The sequence below is a fragment of the Tachysurus fulvidraco genome, chromosome 18 (genome assembly GCF_022655615.1).
Source record: "Tachysurus fulvidraco isolate hzauxx_2018 chromosome 18, HZAU_PFXX_2.0, whole genome shotgun sequence".
Classification (NCBI taxonomy): Eukaryota; Metazoa; Chordata; class Actinopteri; order Siluriformes; family Bagridae; genus Tachysurus; species Tachysurus fulvidraco.
The window spans coordinates 13,155,891-13,183,150 of record NC_062535.1 but is presented as its reverse complement, the minus strand read 5'-3'; the positions used below and the strand labels follow the sequence as shown (position 1 = coordinate 13,183,150).

The 27,260-nt window shown below is 37.3% G+C and overlaps 2 protein-coding genes across 16 annotated transcripts in view; both read left to right on the top strand.

The window, feature by feature from the left end:
- LOC113663839 overlaps positions 1-27,260 on the top strand; it is a 260,165-nt gene that overhangs the window by 211,820 nt on the left and 21,085 nt on the right. For 5 of the 14 annotated variants that reach the window (XM_047803039.1, XM_047803040.1, XM_047803042.1 and 2 more), the window contains exons 1-12: positions 18,559-18,647; positions 19,007-19,139; positions 21,809-21,904; positions 22,580-24,336; positions 24,530-24,649; positions 24,971-25,059; positions 25,337-25,523; positions 25,601-25,714; positions 26,180-26,281; positions 26,391-26,479; positions 26,602-26,800; positions 26,880-26,993. In XM_047803039.1, the coding sequence (XP_047658995.1) occupies positions 21,814-21,904; positions 22,580-24,336; positions 24,530-24,649; positions 24,971-25,059; positions 25,337-25,523; positions 25,601-25,714; positions 26,180-26,281; positions 26,391-26,479; positions 26,602-26,800; positions 26,880-26,993 (2,862 nt within the window). In that variant the 5' untranslated portion in view covers positions 18,559-18,647; positions 19,007-19,139; positions 21,809-21,813. Of the gene's footprint in view, positions 1-1,916; positions 2,047-18,326; positions 18,435-18,558; positions 18,648-19,006; positions 19,140-21,808; positions 21,905-22,579; positions 24,337-24,529; positions 24,650-24,970; positions 25,060-25,336; positions 25,524-25,600; positions 25,715-26,179; positions 26,282-26,390; positions 26,480-26,601; positions 26,801-26,879; positions 26,994-27,260 lie in introns of those variants that run through there. The other 9 variants (XM_047803032.1, XM_047803037.1, XM_047803033.1 and 6 more) reach the window with 9 other exon arrangements.
- On the top strand, positions 1,926-10,022 carry LOC113663844 (neoverrucotoxin subunit beta-like). Of its 2 annotated transcripts, XM_027179279.2 has the most exons (12): positions 1,926-2,046; positions 3,400-3,492; positions 3,714-5,461; positions 5,802-5,921; positions 6,053-6,135; positions 6,276-6,432; positions 6,507-6,620; positions 8,017-8,118; positions 8,239-8,327; positions 8,430-8,625; positions 8,705-8,818; positions 9,213-10,022. In XM_027179279.2, exons 2-12 carry the CDS (start codon positions 3,402-3,404, stop codon positions 9,261-9,263), a joined length of 2,865 nt encoding a protein of 954 aa, XP_027035080.2. In that variant the 5' UTR covers positions 1,926-2,046; positions 3,400-3,401; the 3' UTR covers positions 9,264-10,022. The 2 variants fall into 2 exon arrangements, with proteins under 2 accessions (XP_027035080.2, XP_027035082.2); XM_027179281.2 differs by lacking the exon at positions 6,507-6,620 and having other exon boundaries at positions 1,927-2,046.

Here is a 27,260-nt window from a genome sequence, read left to right as displayed (position 1 = left end):
GTTTTGCCCGGTCATGTTTAATCTACATCACACACATACACACCACACCCGAAAAGAGACACTTTCTTTATCACACAGGAACATTCAATGGAGTCAGTGAGCAAGCGACCTTGGGTCCTTTGAAAGGTGCTATATAAATTAAAGTGATTATTAGCTCATCTATTTATTCAATTAAATTTTATTTACAGTATATAGCACTTTTCACAATTCTTTCATTGTTTCTAAGCAGCTTTATATTAATAAAAGCAGGAGAACACACAGAAAAATCGGTGGACAACATAAGAAGCAGAGTACAATGGCTTAAAGCGTACTAGTGAGCGTAGTAATAATGTAAGGCTTTGATAATAATTTATCAAAGCCTTATACTGTGTGATGGAGTTACTTTACACAATTTCATTCATATCTGCAGTCCATTTCAATTAGAAATTCAACTGTTTCATAATCAGAGTACAACTGCATTTTTGGAGATGTGAATTAACTATTTGGATTGTAATTGTGATGCTTAAGCGGAGCGGTGAGTGAGTAATTGTGTATTACTTATGCATTCAGGCGGTCTGCAATAATTTGTCACGCTTTTTCTCTTTGCTTTATCACTGTGGCTGTGTTGTCTTTCTTCTTAATTATGTCTTTTACCTCCTCATATGCCTCCATGAGTATTTGTGCCTCAGGGAAGGCAGGGAAAAGTACACCGCTCTAGTTGCCATGGTGAATCAGTGTATCTGTTATCAGTGGCAGGTCTGTTTGAGTGAGCCGTGAGCACGCACCTATCCAGGATTGGTTTCACCTGGCTTGATGAATCTGTGTCTGCTCATCCTGGCTTGGTCTTTGTGCAACGAATTAAGCCTGCTCAGCTCAGTCATTTATCCTGAATGTCTTAATGTTGCAGTCATGCAGACTGCTTCTACAAATATTTGTGAAAGAATGGGCCACTTTCAGGATCTATGTGAATTCAATCATGGTACTGTGATAGCTTGCCATCAGTGCAATATTAAATATCCCACAGTCAACTATTAGTGGTATTATAACATAAGTGGAAGCAATTGGGTATAACAGCAACTCACCCACTATGTGGTACTGTAGGCCATGTAAAATTACAGAGCGGGGTCAGGGCATGCTGATGCGCACCGTGCGCAGAAGTCAACAACTTTCTGCAGAATCAATAACTACAGACCTCCAGACTTCATGTGGACTTCAGTTTAGCAAAAGAACAGTGCATAGACAGCTTCAGGGAATGGGTTTCCATGGCTAAGCAGCTGCATCCAAGCCTTACATCACTAAGAGCAAAGCAACGCACGCAGCCACTGGACTCTAGAGAAGTGGAGACATGTTCTCTGGGTGACAAATCACACTTCTCGCTCTGGCAATCCGATGGACGAGTCTGGGTTTGGCGGGTGCCAGGAGAACAGTACTTGCCTGACTGCACTGTGCCATGTGTAAATTTTGGTGGAGGAGGGATGACGTGGGTATTGTTTTTCAGTGTGAGGGTTGTTTTTCATTGTAGTTGGACTTGGCCCATTAGTTCCAGTGAAAGGAACTCTTAACACTTCAGCCTACCAAGACATTTTGGACAATTTCATGCTTCCAATTATGTGGGAACAGTTAGAGGAAGTCCCCTTCCTATTCCAATATGTCTGTGCACTAGTACACAAAGCAAGCAATATAGTGTATGTGTTTCCGGTGGTGTGCTAGGTGTCTTTTGCTTCCTTTACTTCTGCAGCCTTTTTGTTTTATTTCATTATTACCTGTATGTTACCTGCATTATTACTATGAAAACAGTGGTGGATTCCCGTTAGATAAAATTTTCTGCATCTCAGTCAAATATATACATATTCACACACTTTATTTCATTTAAGAGAAAGAGAGAGAGCAGGTTGTGTAAAAGAATGAGGGGGAAGGGAGACAGAAAGAGTGATATCAGGATATGTATAGCAAAATTCTTTCAGTTGCTCACTCTCTTAGTGTGTGTGTGTGTGTGTGTCTTGTCTTGGTTTAATTTTCACTGCCAGGTTAAGGATTAATCTTTGTCGCAGTAAGCCGTAGCTAATGGTAAGAAACACTTAAAATTACATGATGAAAATGTGTAGGTATGAGAGCAAATATTTTACTAAAGTTAAGCAATATTATATAATTATTAAATGTGCGGTACAAATATGTGGTTTTGATACTTTATAATTATTTACTGTGAAAGAAGAGAATTAAAATGATAGAACATGCCATTGTAGGGTGAGGAGCATGTTGTAATATGGTGACACATTTACTTTTACATTAACAGAATGTTGGCATACAGCTTAAACAGCTTAAAATCCTCCTCTGACAATTTAATTTGATTTAGCATTAACATAAAAGATAAACAATGATGTTATTCAAGTAAACGTCCAGATTGCGTTATTATGTCATTAACTTCTTGATAATGGCAGTAACATACAGATGGGTTCTCAGTTGCACCTGCCGGGTCTTTTCTATTCTTTCTTTGTCATACAGTAAGTCAAGTCAAGAAGCTTTTATTATCGTTTCTAACATATATATCTGACGCAGTACATAGTGAAATGAAACAATGTTCCTCCCCTTTTTCCCATTAACAAAAACTGGTCTGGTCTTTTTCATATGCTACAGTAAATAAAATCTTAAAAAGATATGAATGTGTGAATTTACATGGCTAACTTCATGGAATAGTTAGTTATTATTAGGGCACATTCTAGCACAGGGTTACTACGAGATTTTGACCTGACTACTTAACTGTGCAGGCTATATTAAGAATTTAGAAACTAAGAAGGATCATAAATGAGAAGAAACTGTTAAACAGTCTGCTTGTGAAGGCCCAGATGGCAGGAGTGTTTGTACTGGCTGCTGGAGGTGCTTCTAAACAACTCATTAAGATCCTGATATTTGGTGGGTATATGGCATTGATGAGGGGTTTCTGAGCTCTTCTAAGCCTTGCATGTGAATCGTTGATGCAACAGTTAGACTAGCGAGTAAAATGCCAGTCTGTCCAGGACAGATGTTGGTTATTATGCTCCATCCATGGAAGGCCCAGGATGATGGTACTGTATGCTAGGCTGAGGTCTTGACCAGTACCCAGATGTACTTGTGGTTGGGAGAGCAGACCTGTCAGGATCTTGAGACATTGGATTCAATTAGCATACAATTGCATAAAACTGTGAATAAGTGTTTGAATATGTGTGCACGCTGATCCATTATTATCCAGGCTAGGATAAAGAGGCTACTAAAAATGAGTGAAAACAATTTGCAATTTTTAGATGCATCATACAATACACTTTTTGATCATTTTCCCCTTCATTATTACGTTACCTTACAGTCTACATCATCATTGACAGTTTTATGAATTTTCAAATCTTTTTATTTTTTCTCTTCTTATTTTCTGGTTATTTCTCTTGCAAGTCATGGATTCCAAATGCTTGGAAATAGCTGCCCTGGGAAGACCTCTGTATCCAGGCATGCTGTATGATTGCCGGAGTGACTCCTTTATTCCAGGTGCAGTTGACATCAACGTCATTTATTATTATTATTATTATTATTATTATTATTATTATTATTATTATTATTATTATTATTATTATTATTATTGCTCTACAGTAATAAATTGCTCTATGATTACAGTTCATTTTGTTCATTTTCTCAGACTGTATTTTTTCTATATATCATCAGAAATATTTGTAATGTAGCTCTCATTTCTCATCACTTTCCTGTTTCAGGTGTTACTTTATGGGATATTAATGCAGTTAATGATGACCTTAATGTGCATAAAAAGCCTAAAACACATCTGAAATTTGCAGCCTCTGATAGTCTCAGTGATAAGGCAACCTTCCTAGACATAAGCGGTTCCCTTAAAGCCAGTTTCCTAAGTGGATTGGTGGAGGTTGGAGGATCGGCCAAGTACCTGCATGATAGCAAATCTTCAGCACGTCAGTCCAGAGTTACTATGCAGTACAGCCAGGCAACAACATTTGAAATGCTCACTATGAAGGAGCTCGGTAATATCACCTACCCACAAGTATTTGACCAGAAAACAGCCACTCATGTAGTTACAGCTGTACAATATGGAGCTCAGGTTTTCATGGTGTTTGATTATACAAGTGCAGAAAATGAGAACAAACAGGAAATTGAAGGAAACCTTCATGCAGTGGTCAAGAAGATTTTCATTGAGGGGCAGGCATCCCTTAACATGACTGAAGATGAAAAAAAAATGGCAGAGAATATTAGCATCACATTTTATGGTGACATTAAACTTGAAGAAAACCCCACCACATACAAGGAAGCTCTGGATGTGTACAAGAAGGTGCCTGCTATGCTGAAGCAACAAGGTAAAGGTGTACCTCTGACAGTGTGGCTGTATCCTCTCAGTCTTTTGGATGAGAAGGCTGCAAAGTTGGTGCGAGAAATTGATTTGAGCCTGTTGTGTGAAACAGAACGTTTGTTGGAAAAACTTGGTAAAAAGGAGAGAATATGCAATGATTTGATCAAAAGACAAATAACACATGATTTCCATGATCTAAAAGAGAGATTGCTAAAGTTTCAGGTATTACACAGAAATTATACAAGTTTGTTAAAGAAGGCACTATGCAGAGTGCTGCCAGCAATTCGTGGTGGGACACAAGAGGACAAGACACTGGGGGACATCTTGAGCATCCATGACACATCACTCTTCAATATAAGCATCATGAACAAATGGTTAGATGACATTAAAACTGAATTAAATATACTGAGCTCCTATACAGTTGGGTTGAAGGACATCACAGTTGTGAAATCATCAGGGTCTCTAAGTTCCATCTGCGGTCATCCTGATGTTGATGTGGTGGTATGTTTGTCATTTACATCTCTAAAGCATGAGGACTCCTACCTAGCAGCTCTACAGGACTTTAACAAATCTGAAGAATTTAAAATGTTGGGGAAAACAAGTGAGAGAGTTTCCATTCTCCAAGCAGCACAGCCTTGGTTCACTTCTCCTGACATTTCTGCAAGGATGAGGCAGAATCTTTCTCTCTTTACCTCATTTTTAAAGGCCAATAAAAACGAGAAGAGAATCAAATTCATCATTGCTTCCATATCTGATCCCAGCAATCCAGGATCCTCCATCCAACTTTATCAGAATGGTTCTTTGACAGATCCTAAGTTCCAGCCTATATCCAAACCTCCCAAACCTGAAGTGGAGACCAGTGATGGGAAAGTTACCCTGAAGCTTTCAAAATCCCCAACTGGAGAGACTGTACACTTCAGAGTTGAGTACAGGATGACACCTTCAAATGATTCAGCAGCTGATGTTGAGGAATGGACAGTCATAGACACATCAAATGCACAGAACACCTTCACATTGACTGGACTAAATCCAACAGAACAATACTGGGTCCGATACAGAGCTGTTAGTGATGTGGGAGTGAGTGAAGTCAGCGACACTGTCCCCTTCACCTTTAAAGGGAAGCTCACTGTGACAGAAGACCAATGGGTCAGTTATGATATATCTAATTATATATAATTACTATTCATGTATATATTGGTTGAGTTTAATCTATAAAAGCGATATGCAAAATTAGAATTTAGGAATAAAATCTAGCCTTCGATCGAGTAAATTGATAGAGTCTCTAATTTTCTATGTTTTTAAATAAAAATAAAGTTCTAAAATGGCACTGAAAATTTTAATCCTTAGTATTTTGATGCAGTTTGGATGTTCTACTACACAGATATCTCTCATCATTTATAAATAAATAAATAAATAATCAATGGTAGATTCGTGAGAAACATGTATTTTCATTTATTTATGTTGCATATAATGTCTTTTGCCACAGAACTTCTCTATACCCTTACTCATTAATGAACTCAGGACTGAAATAACGCCTACTATCGGAAGGTCACGATGGTCTCCATCTACTATCAAGTCAGAGGTTACAAATATTGTCAACAATTCTGTGAGTAACAACATGTCAATATGAATTATATTCTGTACAAAGAGTCAAATTTAATTAACTTGAGTTTTTGTTTTCAATGAAAACACTTTATCACCAAACTATGTAAACAATACATTTTACACTCATCACAGACCATTCCTTACACCGGGGCAATCTCTGGAGGACTGAGAGAAGGAATGGCTTTGTACCTTCAAGGGGTTTCGAAAACTAGTTTGTATGTATTTATATTATTAATTACATTCCATACAAAATAATTCATGTTTTTCAGTAATGGAAATGTAATCTAATAAGACATGATTATTATATCTTGTTATGTATTTACTCTGATGTGATGTTTTTACCTTTTACACACAGATGGGGTTCAAATTTATTAACTGACTACAATGGTGATGGCATCTGTTTTAAATTCAATGTTTCGTTGTTTGGTTTATTAATTAGACCTGCATGCCTTAGACTGACCAATGGATCAGTCTTTGACATCTTTTTTGTGAGAAACACAGAAGGTTGTGAGGTATGAGAATTAAAAAAAATGCATATAATATAATTGTTTTTGAAAGAACTGCCTACAGTGTTTGTTATCTCCAGATGTATGTAAATGGGCAGAAGTCTTTGAAGCCCGTACCTCACATACCAGTGGAGAATATATCTACACTTCACATTTCTGGAGATGTCATAATGAACACTGTTGGTATTGTTGCAGTACGTTTACACAGTCAACTTAGAAACTACAATTCACATACAAACACTACTGCTCATGCACAAGATTTAAAGCAGTAGCTGCAGAGCTCTCAAGTATCACCCAAGAAGCGTGACAGTCACTCATTTAGGACTTTTGTCACGCTCTCCCGCCACACATTGTATTTCTCACAGAGAAAAACTTACCATTTATCATATCTATCTCATATCCATCTATTTAATATGCCGCAGCACCCAAACCGTATCTGTTCGCACCGCTCTCTCTATGAAACCGAGCAGGAATCAAGTGTGTCTACCCTGGATTTCTTAGTCTAGCCTGCCACTTATCAGCCAATCAAAAAAGAGGCTACACAATAGCCAATCAGAAAAAAGCACTATCTGGGTAAGATTTAATGCAACAACCTGTAGCATCCCAAAGGCCCACACAATGTACTGTAGGTGCATCTTCATTTAACAAAGCATTAAAATAACTTGGGTCATCTACCCTGACCGGAAACAACCCACAAGGGCAACCTCCTTCAGTTGGTATAATCAACGGACAAAAGATAATGGAGCTCCTACAGTGAGGGGAGTAATTTCACTGCAAACTGTACAAACACTGCAACCTCAACCCCATAAACCCACCATAAATTATTAGTGATACCCACTCAAAATCAATACATCACACAATTAGGCACACAAAACCTAACCAAAAAGGCAACAAACATTTACAATTAACAACACCAGTCATAATCTCTCTCTCTCTCTCTCTCTCTCTCTCTCTCTCTCTCTCTCTCTCTCTCTCTCTCTCTCTCTCTCCCTCACACACACACACACACACTCTCACAAACACAGAAATTAATAACTGGAAATTAAATAAATACTTTGTATTTGGTTAAATTGTGTTCAGTGATCCTTACCAAACACAACAACACTCCCATTGTAGTGTTTGGGTGTGGGGTTGGAGATGTCACTCTTACCTGTCTTCAAACCTTGAGAGCCCTGTAGCTGTGTGTATGCTCTGTATATACTGTGATGATGTGCATTAGTAGCTGCATTCTGAATATTAATATAGAACTGTATTGTAAAAGAAACAACTAAGATAGGAGTAAAATAATTATGTAAGAGTTTGGAAATCAATCAAGCTGTTTACAGCTGTTGAAATTTGTTGAACTGATCATTAAGTGAGACTTCCTTTTTAATTTTAGTGTTCTTGCTCCATCCATTTTAAGTTAACTATCTGTAAGTAACTTCAAGACTCATAGTTTTTGCAATCCACTTGCCTTGATCACCTTCATTTCTCCTTGTATTTTTGCAATGTTTGTTTTCCCTTTTTAAGCCAATATCAACATTACAGCACACTACATTGTCATAAATGAGGAACATACAGATATTCTTTGTATACTTCTGCTCTCTTTAGAACTGGAGCGAATCTACTTTTGGTAAGGAACTCAAGACTGGCATCTCACGCACAAAGAGATCTGACATCCAGTGTGATGTGCCACATCCATTCTGTAACCCAGTGAGTAACATCATTTCATTTCAGAATGAATAAACAAGCTAAAGAGATTGCATTTTTATTATAATATAACCACATGATTAGATTTATTATCAAAACATGAATGATGCTTAACCACAACAGTACAATCCATATTTGGGATCAATCCCTGGAGGCTTGAGACATGGTGTGGCTTTGTTCTTCCAAGGGGTTGTTCCAGTAGATTCTGAATGGTATGTTAATGGGGTTTTATTTCATGACATTTTGAGTGAAAAGCAATATTGAATAGTTTTGGAATTAATTATTCAATTAAATGATAAAACTATTTCTTTCAGCTTTGAAATAAACTTGCAGACCGGGCTGAAGAACCCTCATGACATTGCTCTCCAGCTCAAAAGAAGCAAGGACTCTGTGGTCCTTAACAGCTGCATGAATGGGACATGGGAAAATGAAGAGAAGGCCCCAGAAGGCCCATTTGTTGGAGGAGCAGCTTTTGATATCATCATCTTTATTAAACCAAAACGCTATGAGGTGTGATATGGAGAAAAGAAACGAGAGGGTAAAGACTTTAATAATTTGTTTTAAATATGCTTACACTTTATCTGTTCAGGTGATGGTGAATGGCCTGGAATACTGCAAGTTCAAGCATCGTATACCGGTGGACAAAGTGACTACACTTAACATTAGGGGAGACGTCTTCATGAACACCTTCGGCATTATTGAAGTAGGTCATTTTTATCATTTTAACATGATAACCATAAAACACTTGTGACTTTCACAATGTTAGAACTAACATGATTTACAATAATGCTTTATGATAAATATACTAAAAGGAGTTTATACTATACTAGTATACTGAAGGGAGGCAAACTCGATACATAGAACTAAATAAACCGTGTCAGCCCCAGAATAGTGTGGAATCAATAGTGATGATGGCTTTGTAACATCAGTGATTAAACAAGAACTATATATTTAGCTACACATTTGAAGGACATACTGCTGTAAATAAAACCCTTTTAAAATGACACAATTTACAAAATACTGTATATAATTGCAATATAACATTTTAGATTTTCCTCATAACATACAGGAAAGTTACGTTGTGTTTTTTTTAATAGGTGGATGATATTAATCTGAAAGTCACCGTCACCAATCCTGCCAATATCTGAGGATTTGCATCTTCCCCAAAACCACTGACTGATGATTTTTTTATATTCTGCTCAGGTATATCACAGTTACAACAGATCATGGACATGTCCATTTGTCCTTTTATTATTATTTTTTTTTTTCCTATTGAGCATTCTTATGACAAAATCATATTGTTAGTATTGATATTAGTATTGATATTCTTTACTACAGTTCTATTGTACCATAATTACAGTAAATGATATATATATGATATATTTGCATTGTATTTCTATATTAACACATTTTGATGCATAAATTAGAGCAGTGTAGATTTCTGTTTTAAATGATGAGCTGTGTACTCTGTTAAAATATCTATTCTTTTCAGATAAACCCATTAATCAGTAAAAGGTTTTAGATAAAAAAAATAAAAACATTGTGGAAAATGAACATATGGCACTGAATGTAATGCCAAAAATGTTTCAGCACATCTCTTTATGCTAACACCAAATACAAGGTTGAAGTGGACACTGTTTCCTATTTACAGTGAGTTCCTCATTAAATACCGATGCAAATACCCTATTTCACCAGTAGAGAGCGCTCATTGCTCATTTCTAAAAACATGTTCCATGTGCAGTATTGTACAGCAGCATTGAATCGACTAATTTTACCTCTTACCCAATAGTAATATGGTGTGTTTTGTTTTTTGTTGTTATTACGAATTGTAAGACTATTTACTTTCTGATTAAATTATGTTAACAATATACTAATTATGCACATTGAATAAATAGTAATATAATTAAGGTGACACATTGTCTGAACTTTATTTTCTTGGTAAAAATAAATGCATGTTATTAAACTTAATGTCATCTTTTTAAGTGAATTATAATATATTAAGACAAATATCTTGAAAGCTGATCATAATCCTATGTTTATAAATCACAAAAGTGAATTATGTCATACAAACAGTGAATAGTATTAATCGATCAATCAATCAATCAATCAATCAATCAATTAATTAAAGGTATTTATCAGAAGTCTTTATTCAGGGCGACTTATATTTATCTCTTTTATACAGCTTAGCAGTTGAGGGTTAAAGATCTTGCTCAATGACCCAGTGGAGACAGTATGGCAGTGCTGGGATTTGAACTCACAACATTCCCATCAGAAATACTGTACAGCATCTTGACCACTGAGAATCCTTTTGTTTCCGAGCCCCCAAATATTTAGATGAACAAACGTATAGAAACAGATATGTAAATTCTAGTGAATTGTACTTAATATTTGGGTGCATATCCTTCACTTGGAAAAACTGCTGTTGGTTCCTTCCTTTGAGCCCCTTTCAGTTGTTCATTGTTTTGTTCTGAAAGGTTCAACTGAACCCCAAGATAACAGCAAAGTAAGTGTGTCTCACACCAAATGCCACCTTTTGTTCTTGAGCCCCATGATGATCTGTGCCAGTTATGGAAAGTAACTTCCATCACGATGTAAACAAACCATACAATGCAATGTTGCTAGTCATTAATTTGTATCAAAATGAGACATATAAGACAGCAGCATTTCCAGGGCTGTTACCAGAACATACAGAATGGGGGGCGTTTCAATTCCAAAGGGGGTCACCTCTTTATGATTTGAGAAACAGACATTTAACCATATTAATTATAACTAAAATAGACCACATTCAATATTTAAACAAAATGCCAAAACACGACTATCATGTCCTATTTAATGATTCAAATACTTTTCCATATGATCACAGTGCCATCTAGTAGCTATCTGGTGTAGTAGTATAGCAATAATATATAATACACAAAAGCTAATAATAAAAACAATGCTAGATTGCAAAAAAAAAAAAGGAAAATGTGTAGCAGTCAAGCAGTGTACTCACAACAAAACTGATTAAAATAGTTGAAGGCGGGTCTCTTTATCTTTCCACTTGTGTAGACACTTGCGTGTGAGGTCCTTCTCAAATGCCAGCTGAATGAGCTGGGCCTTACGTGTGTGGCGCATAGAACGTCTGCATTCTGTGAATACATTCCTCAAAATGGAAAATGAGTTTTCACACATTGAGGTTGAAGCGCCCAGTGTTAATCCGGTCTTCAAAGCCGTCAGTACTCTTTGCACTGCTTTTGTGTCATCAATTTCACGATTTCTTCTTTTTTCATTAGTGTACAAATAAACTGCTTAGCAACAGTACATTCTGTTTCAACAATGGTTGATTTTGTTAATGCCATTATGTGCTGAAGTAACTTTGGATTAAAAAATTGGTCACTCTCAGAGCAATCAGCGACTGCACAAGCCTTCGTAGCTCTGACTTCTCTTTGTCCTTTTGTCCTGTTGTTTCTACAACAAAGTCCTAGTATAAGTTCTTATTTACTGTGCCCTGCAGTTTTGAAGTTGTGAAAGTAACATTCAAATCACAGTGGAGAGATTACTTACACACTCGTTAGCACTCATGACCAGTTCCAACCCTGTCAACAGATGGGTGAAATGTGTTCAGGGCTGTATGATGAGTTATTTGGGGGGCACAACAAGTCAGTCAGTTGGTCAGGTGCACTGCCCCCTAATGCCCCCCCTTATCGACGGACCTGACAGACTGGTACCCGAGCAGGACCGTCGATTCCGTTCATACAGTATGGTATTGTAAACCAGCATTTTGGCTTTCTAAATAACATTCTGTCCCTGACTCCAGAAAAGCTCCTATCATCTGCAGTGAAACTGCAAAATAATTACTGCAGAGATTTGTAAAATGACTTAGTGGATGAACTTTCACATTTTCAAACAATCATACAAAAGGTAACCAACACCACAGCAAGAACGCTTATCAAGATAATAAAACAACGAAAGTTAATGTCTGTATTTCCAAACATAGACTTATTTCTCATGCTACCTGTAACAAATGCCACCGGTGAATGGTCATTTTCAAAACTAGCTTTTGTGAAAAACAGTCTACGTTCTATTATGATTAATCGACATCATCAAAGACTTCGCACCAAGAAAAACAAGGAAGAAAAATTTTTAAAGGTAGGCAATTAAAATGTATTAGTACAGAAGCACGTCTTTAAATTGTTAATAGGGAGGGAGGGGCCCACAGTAATGCTGTAGCCCAGGGGCCTTTGCCTATTTAAATGCATTTCAGCAGGGGTTTTTTTTTTTTGTCCTTAAATTGTTAGCGTATCAATTATACCGATTCTAATTCTACATCATCATGTAGACACATTTTTAGCCGTCACACTGAACACACTCAGTCATTACGTTATGAGTTGACAAGTTCTCCAGTCTAGTTTAATATTTAAATACATACATACATACATACATACATACATACATACATACATACATACATACATACATACATACATACATACATACATACATACATTTGTATGTACACCTATGCAATACATTTTTTTTTGGTGCAGGTTTTAAAGAAAATTTCAATGTAACCGTGAAATGTTTTGTTATCATTTGTTATCTACACTTACTACTAAATTCTAAGTAGTTTGTATTTATTTACCTTTTTTTTTATAGGGACTTCTATTACAGTTTTACCACTACTGTACTGATAACTAATCAACCCGAAAGACACTTTTTATAAAACTTTCATATTGATAGAAATTTACTGTTTTTATAAAAGTTATAATTATAAAAATCTGTAGAGATACAATTTCTTTCTATATAAAAATCTACCAAACATTATGTTAACAATACCATGTTGTCTTTTTAATTCAATTCAAGTCAAGTTTATTTGTATAGCGCTTTTTACAATGGGCTTTGTCTCAAAGCAGCTTTACAGAACATGAACATGAACATTTACAGTCTTTTTAACTGTACTGTATTACTATTTCTACTACAGTTTTTGTGTATAATAGGTTAATTAATATTAATATTAATTGTTAATTTACATTATTTTGGATGTCATGATTTTATGGCAATTTTAGTGTTAAATTTTTTTACGGATTTGAAAGTGTAATTGGTTCATATTAATACTACTATGAATCAAGGAGCAGGGACTTGAAGTAGTCTACAATCTGACTCCTCAGAACTTGGGTTGTTACTGATGTCTGGTGAAAATTTCATGTCATCAGCACCTTTAAAAATATATTTACTTAAAAAAAATGCTGATGTGTTCAATACTTCTATTACCCACTGTACATTTCATGTGTTTTCCCTTTTTTAAACTTTGTTACATCATTTTGTCCAGTCTTTGTCCAATCACATTTCAGGGCACGTGGCATTCGTTGCAAACACATTCTTTGACTTGCAAGTTTTCTATTCTTGCCTTTGCAAACTTTCGTTATCTCCAAAAAGGTCCAGGTTTCCTCTCCTTGCTTAGATGATAGTTTCTCTACTTTGCAAAGTCCATAGCTTGTCTATAACTTTTATTTCACTCTGAATGTTATGAAGCTTCATAAGTAGGCCTGCTAAGTGCACTGTGAAACTTTGTAAAAATTATGGGTTTTTTTACATGCATCTTATCACAATAAATGTGTTTATTCTGATTGTTTTTACTTTATTTCATGCATGTCCTCTCTTCCTTTTGGCCTAAAAATGAGACCATTGCTTCTTTAATGGTTTTAGGCTTAAAAGGCTTTTTCCACTGACTGTCTCCCTGGAGTAGCTGCAAGAACTTTCACAAAATTCCTCTCTATCTGCAGTCAGTCTGAAGGGCTTATAGCTTTTGTTCAAAAAATTTCTACTTCTTTAGTTTATAGCATTTTTTTTCTACTTGTTTAATTTAGATCAATTTCTGTTGCAAACCAATAAGACACAAATAACTTATCTTCAAATATTAGAAGCCAAACAGCTCCAGAAGTGTTTAGCTATCTGTAAATGTGCTGCACAGACTTCCTATTTTACACACACATGAACATGATGGAGACAATGTTTTTGCTGATTGTACATGCTCAGCAACACATCTCTTCACAAGAAAAAGGGGTGGGGGGGGGAGCTGAAAATTGCAAAAATGATTTGCAATCAATGTTAAGGAAAAAAGCATTGTCTTGTTATTGTGGATGCATAATCTTGGTTAAAAGAAGCCTTCCCAGTGGGAAAAGCAGATGCAAAGAGTGTATTTAATATCATGGCAAATGAAATCATTCCTTTGATGGGATACCTACCAAAATATTTAGTGATAATGGTTCCATTTCAGTGATAGCATCCTAGACAGTTTGTGAAAGTGACTTGGTATAGATATGAGCCGTGGCAGAACTTTTACATGGGGTGGCCAGGGGGAGGCCAAGGCAAAGGGGGTCCACAGACAATGACACAAATTACCCTAACAAGGAGCATGGATGAATCCCATAATTGCTCATTAGAGGTAGAATATATCTCTCATAATCTATTTTATAATTTATTATATATTATGTTATAATTTTATCTTGTGTATGTCAAACACGCTTTCATAAATAGGCCTATATAATCGTGTAGTGCTGAAAATTTCCAAATATTTTCACATAATAAAGATTAAGCACCAAGGAAATAAGACAGCATTTGTGTAACATAAATAGCACATTTTATTTAAATATACACATTTACAAAGTATATACAAAAACATTAAACATACAATCAAACATTGCAGAAAATTACCAAAAACGGTCATTTTTGGTGCCTATCAATTTTACAAACATAGGTAAATACAAATCCCAGTTAGATTTAAAACAGCATAATTCTGCGGTTCTTGTGAGAATGAGCAAAATGTTTCACAAACTCATCCATGTTGAGAGAGCGTGTCCTGCTTGACTCAACACTAAGAATTCCGAGATGACTTAACCTGTCATCAAGCATTGTTGTCCTAAGGTGAGTTTTAATCAGTTTTAAAGCTGAGAAGCTTCTCTCACAAGAAGCACTGCTCACTGGTGTGACAACAGAAATCTCACAAAGCCGAAATAGCTCATGGAACCTCTTTATAAGGTTCTAGGAACACAACAAATTCAAGGAGATTAGATGGTCTGTCCCTTCCACTTTTTTCTCTCCTATAAAAATTTCACTTAGTTTGATGAACCTCATGTTTAAGGTCCTCTAAATTTGGTCCTCAAAGCTCTGAGCAAAGGCAAACAAAAGCTCCTCGTTAAAGAATGTTGTACTCTTTGGGTCGAGAGACTGAATGCCTTGCATTATCTCACAGTTCTTCTCTGAAAGATGCAACTGCAGCTCAGCTGTGAGACTGTCAAGCACTTGATAAAAGATAGCTCTTTTGAAGCTCTCACCATCACTATGGTCACTGTTTCTCTGTCCTGTAATGTGTCTGTAAGGGCACCTACAAGTTCCACAGCCCTTGCTAGATCAAGAAAGCTTGATTGGAGCATGTCAGAAAGACATTTAGCATCACCAAGAATTTTACAAAAGATAACCAAAAGCCCTATGAACTGTAAATCTATCTGAGAAAGAATTCCCCTTGCCTCCATTGATCTATCGCCACTATTTTCAGTTGCTATATCCTGTGGCACTCTCAGAACTGCTGAAAGCCTGATTGCGGCATGCCATGTGCAGTATCTGCATGCCCACCTTACATCTGAAAGTCTCTGCAGTTCCCTTGGCTGCTGTTGTGGATACAGCTCTTTCTGAACTGCAAGCCACTGGAGATGAACATACGAACCAGACACAAAATTATAAAGTTTCTGCACGAGAGCAAAGAAGCTAACTGCCTCAGGAACTGATTTTACAGAATCTACAAGAACCGAATTTAAACAATGTGCATTACAGCATTGTTTTTAATTCGCGCAGACACACCAGAATGCTTTCCGCTCATGACGGAAGCACCGTCATAGCCTTGCCCCACAATATTATTTTTGTAGTCCAGACCATGTTTTTCAAGGCAATCAATTATCATTTTTGTGAGACCTGCTGCATCTAAGCTTTCAACTGACTGAAAATGTAAAAAGCTTTCGTTGATGGCCCCATTGTAATAGCAATAAAAACTTTACTATTATCTTTTACTTCTCTTATTATTTCACTTATTGTACCATTTCAGCTAAGACCTCAAGAATTCATCCTTTTATCTATGAGAGGGTCATATTTTGATATTTCTTCTAAGATTGCCAAAAAAATGCACTTGTTTTGAGAGTCATCGGACTCTCTATGACCTCTCTGTGCTATATTTTGAGTGGCAGTTAATAGTAGCACATCTGCAATGGTTTTTATGTAAGCACAGTTTTCCTCCACTTTCCTGATTTATGACATCTAGAATTGATGAGTTGCTGTCAATAGACTTGGGTTGGGGCTCTATTACATCTCCTAGCAGCTCTGGCTCACTGTCCTGCTCAGAGTCAAAATTCTCTGTGTCACCTATTACAATAACACAAGAATCATTAGTGCATAATCACAATAAAAATGCCATAGCTATATCAAAACTTGAACCCACATAAATCAACACCTAATTACATTTTTATGTAAAGCCTAAACTGATTAAACCATCTATAACAAGCTAAACTTAAATTCTGAACTGGACATGTGACTAACTGACTGACTGCCTGGTGGGTTCTCAAACCTGTTGGTGGTTCTTGTGAAGTCTGACTACTAGCATCAGGCAGGAAGCTGCTCTGGGGTACTGTGGTGATACAGGGGCTGGGAGCTGGGGGCTGGGCTGGGGTCTGTTTGCTATGGGGTCAGAATTGTTTCGTTATTCTGAATAAATACACTATGATCCACAAATAAATATAAAGAGTTTCACAAATATTTTTACAAATTTCACAAAAAGAAATGAAATTCACAAATAAATAAAATGGGATTTGCAAATAAAAAAAATATTTATAAATTGTATTTATTTGCGAATTGCTTCCTGATCATTTGTGAATCGCGTTCTGTGCATTTGTGAATCACTGCACGCATTTGTGGATTGCGTTCTGTGCATTTGTGGATTTGAAACATTTCTAACGTCAAGACGTGCACAAGAATCCACAAATAGGTGGACTCCGCCCACCGTCTACTCCAGCCAATCACGTTCTGATTTACTCGCTCTTCACACCACTGGACCCATTGATGATGCTGAAATCGTTTCCAAAGAAAGCAGAATTGAACTAGCCCTTAGTGCTGGCTACAATCCATACAGGGTTACCAGATTGGGCTCGAATCTGCGACAAATGTTTTTTATTTGTTTTTTTTAAATCGTATTTTGCAGTACATATTACACTGTGATAGTGCGAGTAAATCAGAACGTGATTGGTTTGAGGTAGACCGTGCCACGATTGGTCAGCGCCACGAAACCGTTGTCCGATTGGCTGGAGTAGATGGTGGGCGGAGTCCACCTATTCGCAAATAAATACAATTTATAAATATTTTTTATTTGCAAATCCCATTTTATTTATTTGTGAATTTCATTTCTTTTTGTGAAATTTGTAAAAATATTTGTGAAACTCTTTATATTTATTTGTGGATCATAGTGTATTTATTCAGAATAACGAAACAATTCTGACCCCATAGTTTGCACCTGATCTGTATGTGTTTGCTTCTTTAAAAAGAAGTCTGATATCTCTTCCTTTCTTTTCATTTTTTTTATTGACTCTATGTAAAAATATGACACATGGATATAATACATTTAAGCATCAAATACAGAGTTTTTTTATTCAAACTCAACTTTAACTACAAATCCCACTATAATAATTGCACTTTAACATCAACTGTCAGCATAAAATACTACTTTAATCATGGGTAGCCCTACTGTGCAGTAAGTAACTTAGCTACCTGTTGTTGTTGTTTTTACACCTTTGTGATAGCTAAGGCTGTCTGCAATTGCAGTATTCTTTTGAGTAACATTACCAGACACACAGTTTAATAACAACATTAAACACTGACAGCTATAAAACTAGTTACCTCATATTAGCTAAACAGTTAAAGACTTACACACAGACACTGCACTGTATACGTGTATAACTAGCACAAATGTCAATGTAATGTATATTATGGTTAAACCGGGGAACGAACCGATCTCTCTTATTAAATTAATCTGTTAATAGCGTCTAATGTCAATTTATATAGAGACGTAACCTTCGAAATATTTTTTTCTGGAAAACTAAATCCTGATGTTTAATCTCAAAACTTATTAGTCTGTTACAGTGTGTGTGTGTGTGTGTGTGTGTGTGTGTGTGTGTGTGTGTGTGTGTGTGTGTGTGTGTGTGTGTGTGTGTGTGTGTGTGTGTGTGTGTAAACCACGCCTCCGTTTTAGTTTCTTTTTAAAATGTCGGATAATCTGTGATCTCTGGATCCTTTCATCAACGGTAAGAACCGCTTTTAATAACGTGGCGAAAGCGTATAGACACGAGTGTGTGAAATTTTACTGCTTTTATACGGAAAGGGGAAAAATGTCATTTCGTTGTTGCTGTACTCATTATTATGACATAGTCATGGGTTCCTGCTACATGCTATTAGCTGCCTGGGGAGAATCACCGCCGTCATGATGTATGAATGTGGCAGTGACTCCTTCATTCCAGGTAGAGTTTATAATGTTGTCAGTGTTTCCTGATTAGTCTAGTTAACGTTAGGATCCCGGTGTTTTCTTCAATCCCAGTGGCTTTGATTTGATGAGCTACATTCTGTACAGAACAGGGTTTGTAAAACCTTTACTTTCAGAATTTTCTTTTAGTGATTATGAAGCTATTTATTGTCATATGTACATTTCTATGTATTATAATACTTATAATAATAGCTGGAATTAAACAAATGGCTCTCACAGCATATTTGGGGATTGTATAGACATTAGCCAGGATGTTATCTATTGTAACAGACTTAATCTGTAGATTGCATTTTATGTTATACTGAGTGCATTTGCATTGTTGTGATCTGTGTACAGTACATTTCCCCTTCTTGGCTCGCCCTAGATGGTGTGTGGGCATGCGCACAGGAGGGCAGTGTGTTCTGGGAGTTCCGTGTGGAGCACCACGTTGCTGCCATGAAGAATAAAGTAAAGAGTTAACTACCAGACGGTGAGCCTCCGTTCCTTATTTCCTTATATTTCAGTTTAGACGAACCCGATGTTAAACGCTCGGTTACACTGGTGGCAGCCGTTTTGTTTTGTTGTTGTGTTCGTGTGGTACAGTGTTGTGACGGATGTTTTATTAGTTAGCTTAGCTTTCAAAGTTTTAGTAAGTTAGAGTGCACGAGTTCAAACCACCGAGAACTTCATGTGGTGTAAGGAAGAGTTCGGTGTCTTTCCAAGACGTGACAAAAGCACCAGACACGTTAGGATCGAGTTACCACCGCCGTTCTCCGGTGAGGAAATGCAGAGTTTTTATACTGGGCGGTCAGTTCGAGGTTACGGCCAGATGATGGCGCTGCATCCTACAATTATAGGCTGGCAGCTCAACCTTCAGATGAGCCAGTCATCACAGGCTACACAAGATGAGCCACACGCCGTGCTGGACCTGGGAATCAGAGAGGAAGTTGATTCAGAGCATCTACAGAAGGTGCATGTGTAATTCAGCCACAAGGAACTGTTTGAGTTCTACAACGAGTTTGAGACGATTCAAGCCCACCTGGATTCCCTGACGATGTGCATGGAACATTTCAGAAGGGCGAGTGTGCAGTGTATCAGCCACATGTCCCTTGAGTCCATGTGTCAAGTCATGAAGGATTGGTGTCCTCCGTTTGTTTATTTCTGTCTAATTACTGTAAATTGGTCTAACAAGTCTGTCAGAGTTATCATTTGTGTTCCTTGCCTTTTGTGTGTCTCAGATATCATGATTGAGAAATAATTCAAAACACAAACGTCATTCCCATTGTACCCAAGACGAGGTTATTGTTTCTAGAGGATGATTTTTTTTTTTTGTATAATTGAATGAAGATAAGAGTCAGAGATAAAAGAAACAAGTAAGACAGCAGCTGTTTATCTTAAGCTTCCTCTCAATCTGTCTAGCCAGAGGTTTCAACATTTAAACATGAGTGTGAAGTCACATTCGTGATCAGTTACTAAGTACTCATGGTTCTGTGTGTTAGATGGCTTTACAGTTTTAACTTTCATAAATGTGTCATAAAATGTGGCAGTGCATTCAACTTGTACTGATTGAGATTTCCTGAAACAAATGTATATGTAAATGCTTTGTGGCAGTCTCTAAGCTTTGTGTTGTTTCAATAAGACATGCATGACAGGATCCCATACTGATTTTGTTTCTTCATTGCGTAAAAACATAAACTCGACTCTGCCTTCAGCAGTGCACGCATGCATAGCGGGCTGCTCATGAGCGCCAGGAAATGTATCATGATGAAGGAGTGCGTCACCTGCCTTATACTGTGGGTGCCATGGTGTGGCTCAACAACCCTGTGGTGAGTCTCATGAATCTGGGGCCCCAGTGGAAGGGACCTTATAAAATTGTTAAAGTCATGGGTTCATGTGGTGAACTTTGGACTCTGAGGAGAGGGTATTCTAGCAAAAAAGGAAAAAGTAATGCAAATTGAGATAAAAAATAAAAACAAAAAAGAGATGGATAAATAAAGTATAGTCCATGTGCAGTATGGTGTGTATAAAGTGGCACTGTGCTGTGCAAGTCCAGCATTAAAGTGACAGTCCAGAGTTAATGTGTCAGTGCAAAAACGGTGTGCAGAAAAACAGTGAAGATGGAGGGAGAGGTCCAGTACTAGATCCTGGGTGTTTCCTGGTTTAAACTCCGAATGGCCTGCCGGAAGAAGCTTGTCCTCATTCTCTCTGTGTTTCCTTTCAAGGATCGGTAGTGTTTCCCTGAACGCAACAAAGAAAAGAGTCTATTGTTGGGATGGCTGAGGCCTTTTACAATCTTCCTGGCTCTGGTTCGACACCATGTGCTGTAGATGTCCTGCAGGTCAATGAGCTCAGTGTGGGTGGTACGTTCAGCTGATCACACCACCCTCTGGAGGGCTCACCTGTCCTGCATGGTGCTGTTACCTAAACAGGAAGTGATGCTACCCGTCAGGACTCTCAATTTGTCAGGTGTAGAAAGTCTTTAGCACCTGAGAGGGTAGTTTGAAGTCCCTTAAGCATTTCAGATGGTACAAATACTCCCGGGCCTTCTTCACCAGGGTGTTGATGTGACATGACCAAGACAGGTCCTGTGTGATGTGAACACCTTGGTACCGGAATCTGTCCACTCTCTCCACTGGGGTCCTGTTGATGTTTAGCGGTTGGTATGACCACTCTTGTTTTTGCTGAAGTCCACTATCAACTCCTTAGTCTTGCTGACGTTCAAGAGAAGATTGTTCTCCTGGCACCATCTCTCCAGGTTTTTAGTCTCCTGTAGGTAGGCTGTCTTGTCGTTCTTGGAGATCAGGCCCACTAGGCACGCCGCTAGCGTGGTTAACTGCAGCCTCTAAGCGAGCGTAAAAGATGTTTAGCTCGTCTGCCAGAGAAGCGTCCGTATTCCCCATTCTAGAAGCTGGTGTTATATAGGCCGTGATGTTCCTTAGTCCCTGCCACAGGCTTCTAGAGCCACCATCTGTTACTCTCGTTTCCTCCCGTAGCGCCGCTGCATCCTTCACCACTCTGCGCATGCTGTATGATGCAGCCCTTTACTCGTCTATGTCCCCAGTGGAGAGCCCCGCGTTGTAGGCAGCGGAGCGGGATCTGCGCATCGTGGATGGTTTAATTTTCTCTTCCCTTCTCATTTTCTGGTCTTTTCTCTTGCAGCAGTCATGGATTCCAAATGCCTGGAAATAGCTGCCCTGGGAAGACCTCTGTATCCTGGCATGCTGTATGATTGCCGGAGTGACTCCTTTATTCCAGGTGGAGTTTACATAAACATTATTTACATAAACATTAAACACCTATTTGCAGACTAAAGATTTGTTTACAGTAATAATACTTCAGAAATGTTTGAAAAAATCAAACCTAATGACTTGACTTTCATTATAATATAGTCACCGCCTTATGGGGACTGAAACAGGCAAATGATTATTTGATAAATTATTATATAATAAAAGTATAAAAAACTTTTTCTGTAAGTTTATTACATAATTGGAAAAAATATAAACACACAAACCTACTTCAGGATTGCATTTCTATTGTGATATTTGCCAGCTGTGGAATAGAGTGTACTGTAAAAGTAAGGAAGAATTTACCTGGTTGTGTGATGTTATAGGAAAAAATGGTGTGATGGAGCCTATTGTTGATGATGATCATGATGATGATGATGATGATGATGATGATGATGATGATTACAGTTGCTCTAAAGCTGAATATTTTTGAATATTTAATAACCATATGGTGCTAATTTTTTATTGTTCCACAAAGTAACAATTTTCATTTATTAACTTCTCCATTTATAATTACAATTAATTCATGTTATCAGTTTTTAGCAGCTACTACTTTCTATATATATAGCAAGCTATACATTTTCTATATATATCATCAGAAATATTTATAAAACATTTGTATAATCTCATCACTTTCCTGTTTCAGGTGTTACTTTATGGGATAAAAATGCATTGCATGATGACCTTGACGTGAATCAAAAGCCTAAAACCCATCTGAAATTTGCAGCCTCTGATAGTCTCAGTGATAAGGCAAACCTCCTAGACATAAGTGCTTCCCTTAAAGCCAGTTTCTTATGTGGATTGGTGGAGGTTGGAGGATCAGCCAAGTACCTGCAAGATACCAGATCTTCAGCACGTCAGTCCAGAGTTACTATGCAGTACAGCCAGACAACAACATTTGAACAGCTCACTATGAAGGAGCTCGGTAATATCACCTACCCACAAGTATTTGACCACAAAACAGCCACTCATGTAGTTACAGCTGTACTGTATGGAGCTCAGGTTTTCATGGTGTTTGATTATACAAGTGCAGAAAATGAGAACAAACAGGAAATTGAAGGAAACCTTCATGCAGTGGTCAAGAAGATCCCTACTATTTCCATTGAGGGGCAAACATCGCTTAACATGACTGAAGATGAAAAAAAAGTGGCTGAGAATATTAGTATCACATTTTATGGTGACATTAAACTTGAAGAAAACCCCACCACATACAAGGAAGCTCTGCATGTATACAGGAAGGTGCCTGAACTGATGAAGCAACAAGGTAAAGGTGTACCTCTGACAGTGTGGCTGTATCCTCTCTATCTTTTGGATGATAAGGCTGCAAAGTTGGTGAGAGAAATCAGTTTGAGCCTGTTGTGTGAAACAGAACGTTTGTTGGAGGAACTTGGTAAGAAGGAGAGAATATGCAACGATTTGATCAAAAGAGAAATAACGGATGATTTCCCTGATATAAAAAACAGGTTGCTAAAGTTTCAGGCATTACACAGAAATTATACAAGTTTGTTAAAGAAGGCACTATGCAGAGTTCTGCCAGCTATTCGTGGTGGGACACAAGAGGACAAGACACTAAGGGACATCCTGAGCATCCATGACACATCACCCTTCAATGTAAGCAACATGAACAAATGGTTAGATGACATTACAGCTGAATTAAATATCCTGAGCTCCTATACAGCATGTTTGAAGGACATCACAGTTGTGAAATCATCAGGGTCATTAAATTCCATCTGCCTTCATCCTGATGTTGATGTGGTGGTATGTTTGTCATTTACATCTCTAAAGCATGATGACTCCTACTTAGCAGCGCTACAGGACTTTAACAAATCTGAAAAATTTAAAATGTTGGGGAAAACAAGTGAGAGAGTTTCCATTCTCCAAGCAGCACAGCCTTGGATCACTTCTCCTGACATTTCTGCAAGGATGAGGCAGAATCTTTCTCTCTTTACCTCATTTTTAAAGGCCAATAAAAATGAGAAGAGAATCAAATTCATCATTGCCTCCATATCTGATCCCAGCAATCCAGGAACCTCAATACAACTTTATCAGAATGGTTCTCTGACAGATCCTAAGTTCCAGCCTGTATCCAAACCTCCCAAACCTGAAGTGGAGACCAGTTATGAGAGTGTCATCCTGAAGCTTTCAAAATCCCCAACCGGAGAGACTGTACACTTCAGAGTTGAGTACAGGATGACACCTTCAAATGATTCAGCAGCTGATGTTGAGGAATGGACAGTCATAGACACGTCAAATGCACAGAACACCTTCACATTGACTGGACTAAAGCCAACAGAACAATACTGGGTCCGATACAGAGCTGTTAGTGATGTGGGAGTGAGTGAAGCCAGCAACTCTGTCCAATTCACCACTATTGGAAAGCTCACTGTGACAGAAGACCAATTGGTGAGTTAAGATGATATTTATTTAATTGTGAAGCCAGCGACTCTTTGTCATGCATATTAAGGTATTTTGGATACATATGGATATAGAAACAAAAGGCAAACAAAATGAAATAAATGAAACCAAATATTAATAGATCAATGTGTAAACATGTATTTTCATGTATTTATTTTGCACAAAATGTCTTTTGCCACAGAACGTCTCCATGCCTTCTCTCATTACTGAACTCAGGACTAAATTAATGACCACTATCGGCATGTCACGATGGTCTCCATCTACTATAAAGTCAGAGGTTACAAATATTGTCAACAATCCTGTGAGTAACAACAGTTCAAAACAAAACCCTTAAAATACATAAAACACACGGAATTAAAGAAATTCATTAATTATTCATTATAAAATGCACTATGGTGCCAGTTTCAAACCTGGTAGACTGTCATTTACAGGTAAATTTAATTTCTTTAAAGACTTTTTAAAGACTGTTCTTTTTACTTAAATAAATACACAAGTACTAGTCTTAAAAATGAAGATTTAATATTCTGTATGATAAGGTCCAGTTCAGATAACTTGAGTGTGTTTGATTTCTATAAAAACATTTATCCCCTATCCATTTATACAATATGCTTACACTCCACAGACCATTCCTTACACTGAGAAAATCCCTGGACGGCTCAGAGAAGGAAAGGCTTTGTACTTCCAAGGGGTCGTTTTTTCAGACTGTCAATCGTATGTATTCACTTTATTTATCCACTAATTAATTTTAGTACTAGAAACACTATTACACTAATACATTTATTAATATGTTAGTAGATTTTATACATTTAATACATTAACAGCAGACACACTTATTTATTTATTAATATAACTGAGGGTTCAGGGCCTTGATCAAGGGCCCAGCAGCAGTAGCTCGGTGGACCTGGTATTCAAATTCATAGCCTTCCATTCATTAGATCTTAACTGCATTACTTTAATATGACATGGATTTTCTACTTTTTACAAACAGGTTTATCTTGGATTTTGTAACCGCTGAGGGAGACGTCGCTTTTCACTTTAGGCCCTCGTTCAATAAACATAGTTGCTGTAACAGTTTTGTGAATAAGAAGTGGCAGGATGAAGAACATGTAGAGTGTAACATTTCCAAAGGATCAGCATTTGACATTTTTGTTGTGATCAGAACAGAAGGCTATGAGGTATGGGAATTTAATAAGAGAATGCACATAATGTGAATGTGTTTAAAAGAATTATCTACAGTGTCTGTTCTGTCCAGGTGTATGTAAATGGGCAGAAGTCTTTCCTGTTCAGTCATCGTGTACCAATGGCCAAAGTGAATGCCGTTAAGATTCGTGGAGATGTCAAAATGAACACTGTTGGTACTGTTGCAGTAAGTTGGATGTATTATTAGTATTTCTGAGATTATTTGTTTTTAAAGTTCCTTCATTTTCTTTATTTAGGACCTTTATTTAACACATGAAAAGACAAAAAAAATTCAGTCCTTTCACTAACAAACTTATTTTTGTTAAATATAAACAAATGTATAAATTGATGCCTGTAACACACTCAGAAAGGTTGGAACAGAGGCATGTTAAGCCCTGGATTTAAATTTATTTTAATTACACTTTTTAGAATTTTTTTTTATTTTTAGTGCTGTGATTTTTTGTTTGTTTGTTTGTTTTTTTATTAACCTCTTACTCAAGTTTAGCCATTTCTACAATCCTCTTGCCTTGATCTCCTTCAGCTCTGCTTGTATATTTGCTACAATTTTTTTTTGTCATAAATAAGGAACAAACACGTTTCAATAGTATTCTTCATACATGGGTTTGAATTTGTATATTTCTGCTGTCTCCAGAACTGGAGCCAATCAACGTTTGGTAAGGAACTAAACACTGGCATCTCACGCACAAAGCTTTCAGACATCCAGTCTGATGTGCCGCATCCAGTCTGCAACCCTGTGAGTAACATCATTTAATTTCAGAATGAAAGAACAAGCCAAAAGATTTATGGTAATCACATGATTAGAGATTTATTGTTATAACATGAATGATGCTTAACCACAACAGAGCAAGCCATATTTGAGATCAATCCCTGGAGGTTTGAGACCTGGTCTGGCTTTGTTCTTCCAAGGGGTTGTTCCATCAGATTGTAAACGGTAAGTTAAATGCATGTTCATTTCATGACAGTTTGAATTAAAAGCAATATGGAATATATTCATTTGAAATTTCTTAAGAGATTCTGGTACAGTCAAATAAATGTTAAAACAAATTCTTTTAGGTTTTCAATAAATTTGAAGACAGGCCAGTCTGACCAAGATGACATCGCTTTTCACTTCAACCCCCGTATATCCTCTGTGGTCCTTAATACCCGCAGAAATGGGAAATGGGACCGGAATTGGGTGGAGACACCAGGAGGCCCATTTGTCTGTGGAGCAGCTTTTTATATCATCATGGTCGTTAAGCCAGAATGCTATGAGGTGTGATATTATGGGGAAAATAAATGAGAAAGTAAATTCTTTAATAATTTTTCAATAAGCTTACACTTTATTTGTTCAGGTGATGGTGAATGGCCAGGTGTCCTACACGTTCGAGCACCGTATACCGGTGGACAAAGTGACTACACTTAACATTGTTGATGACGTCTTCATGAACAGCTTTGCCATTACTGAAGTAGGTCATAATTATTATTTTTTTAATAGTTACAGGGTCATTAATAAATAGGGTATGGACAGGATCAAACTAAACAAACAACCAAAGATTAGTGTGGACTCTGTAAAGGCTTAGTAATATCAGTGATTAACCATGTGATATGTTTAGCTACATCCAGCCTGCATCAGGAATGTCGAGATGCTTTTTTTTTATTGCTGATACGATGAAAGTCACCGTCACCAATCCTGCCAATATTTGAGGCTTTGCATCTGCTCCAAAATCACTGCC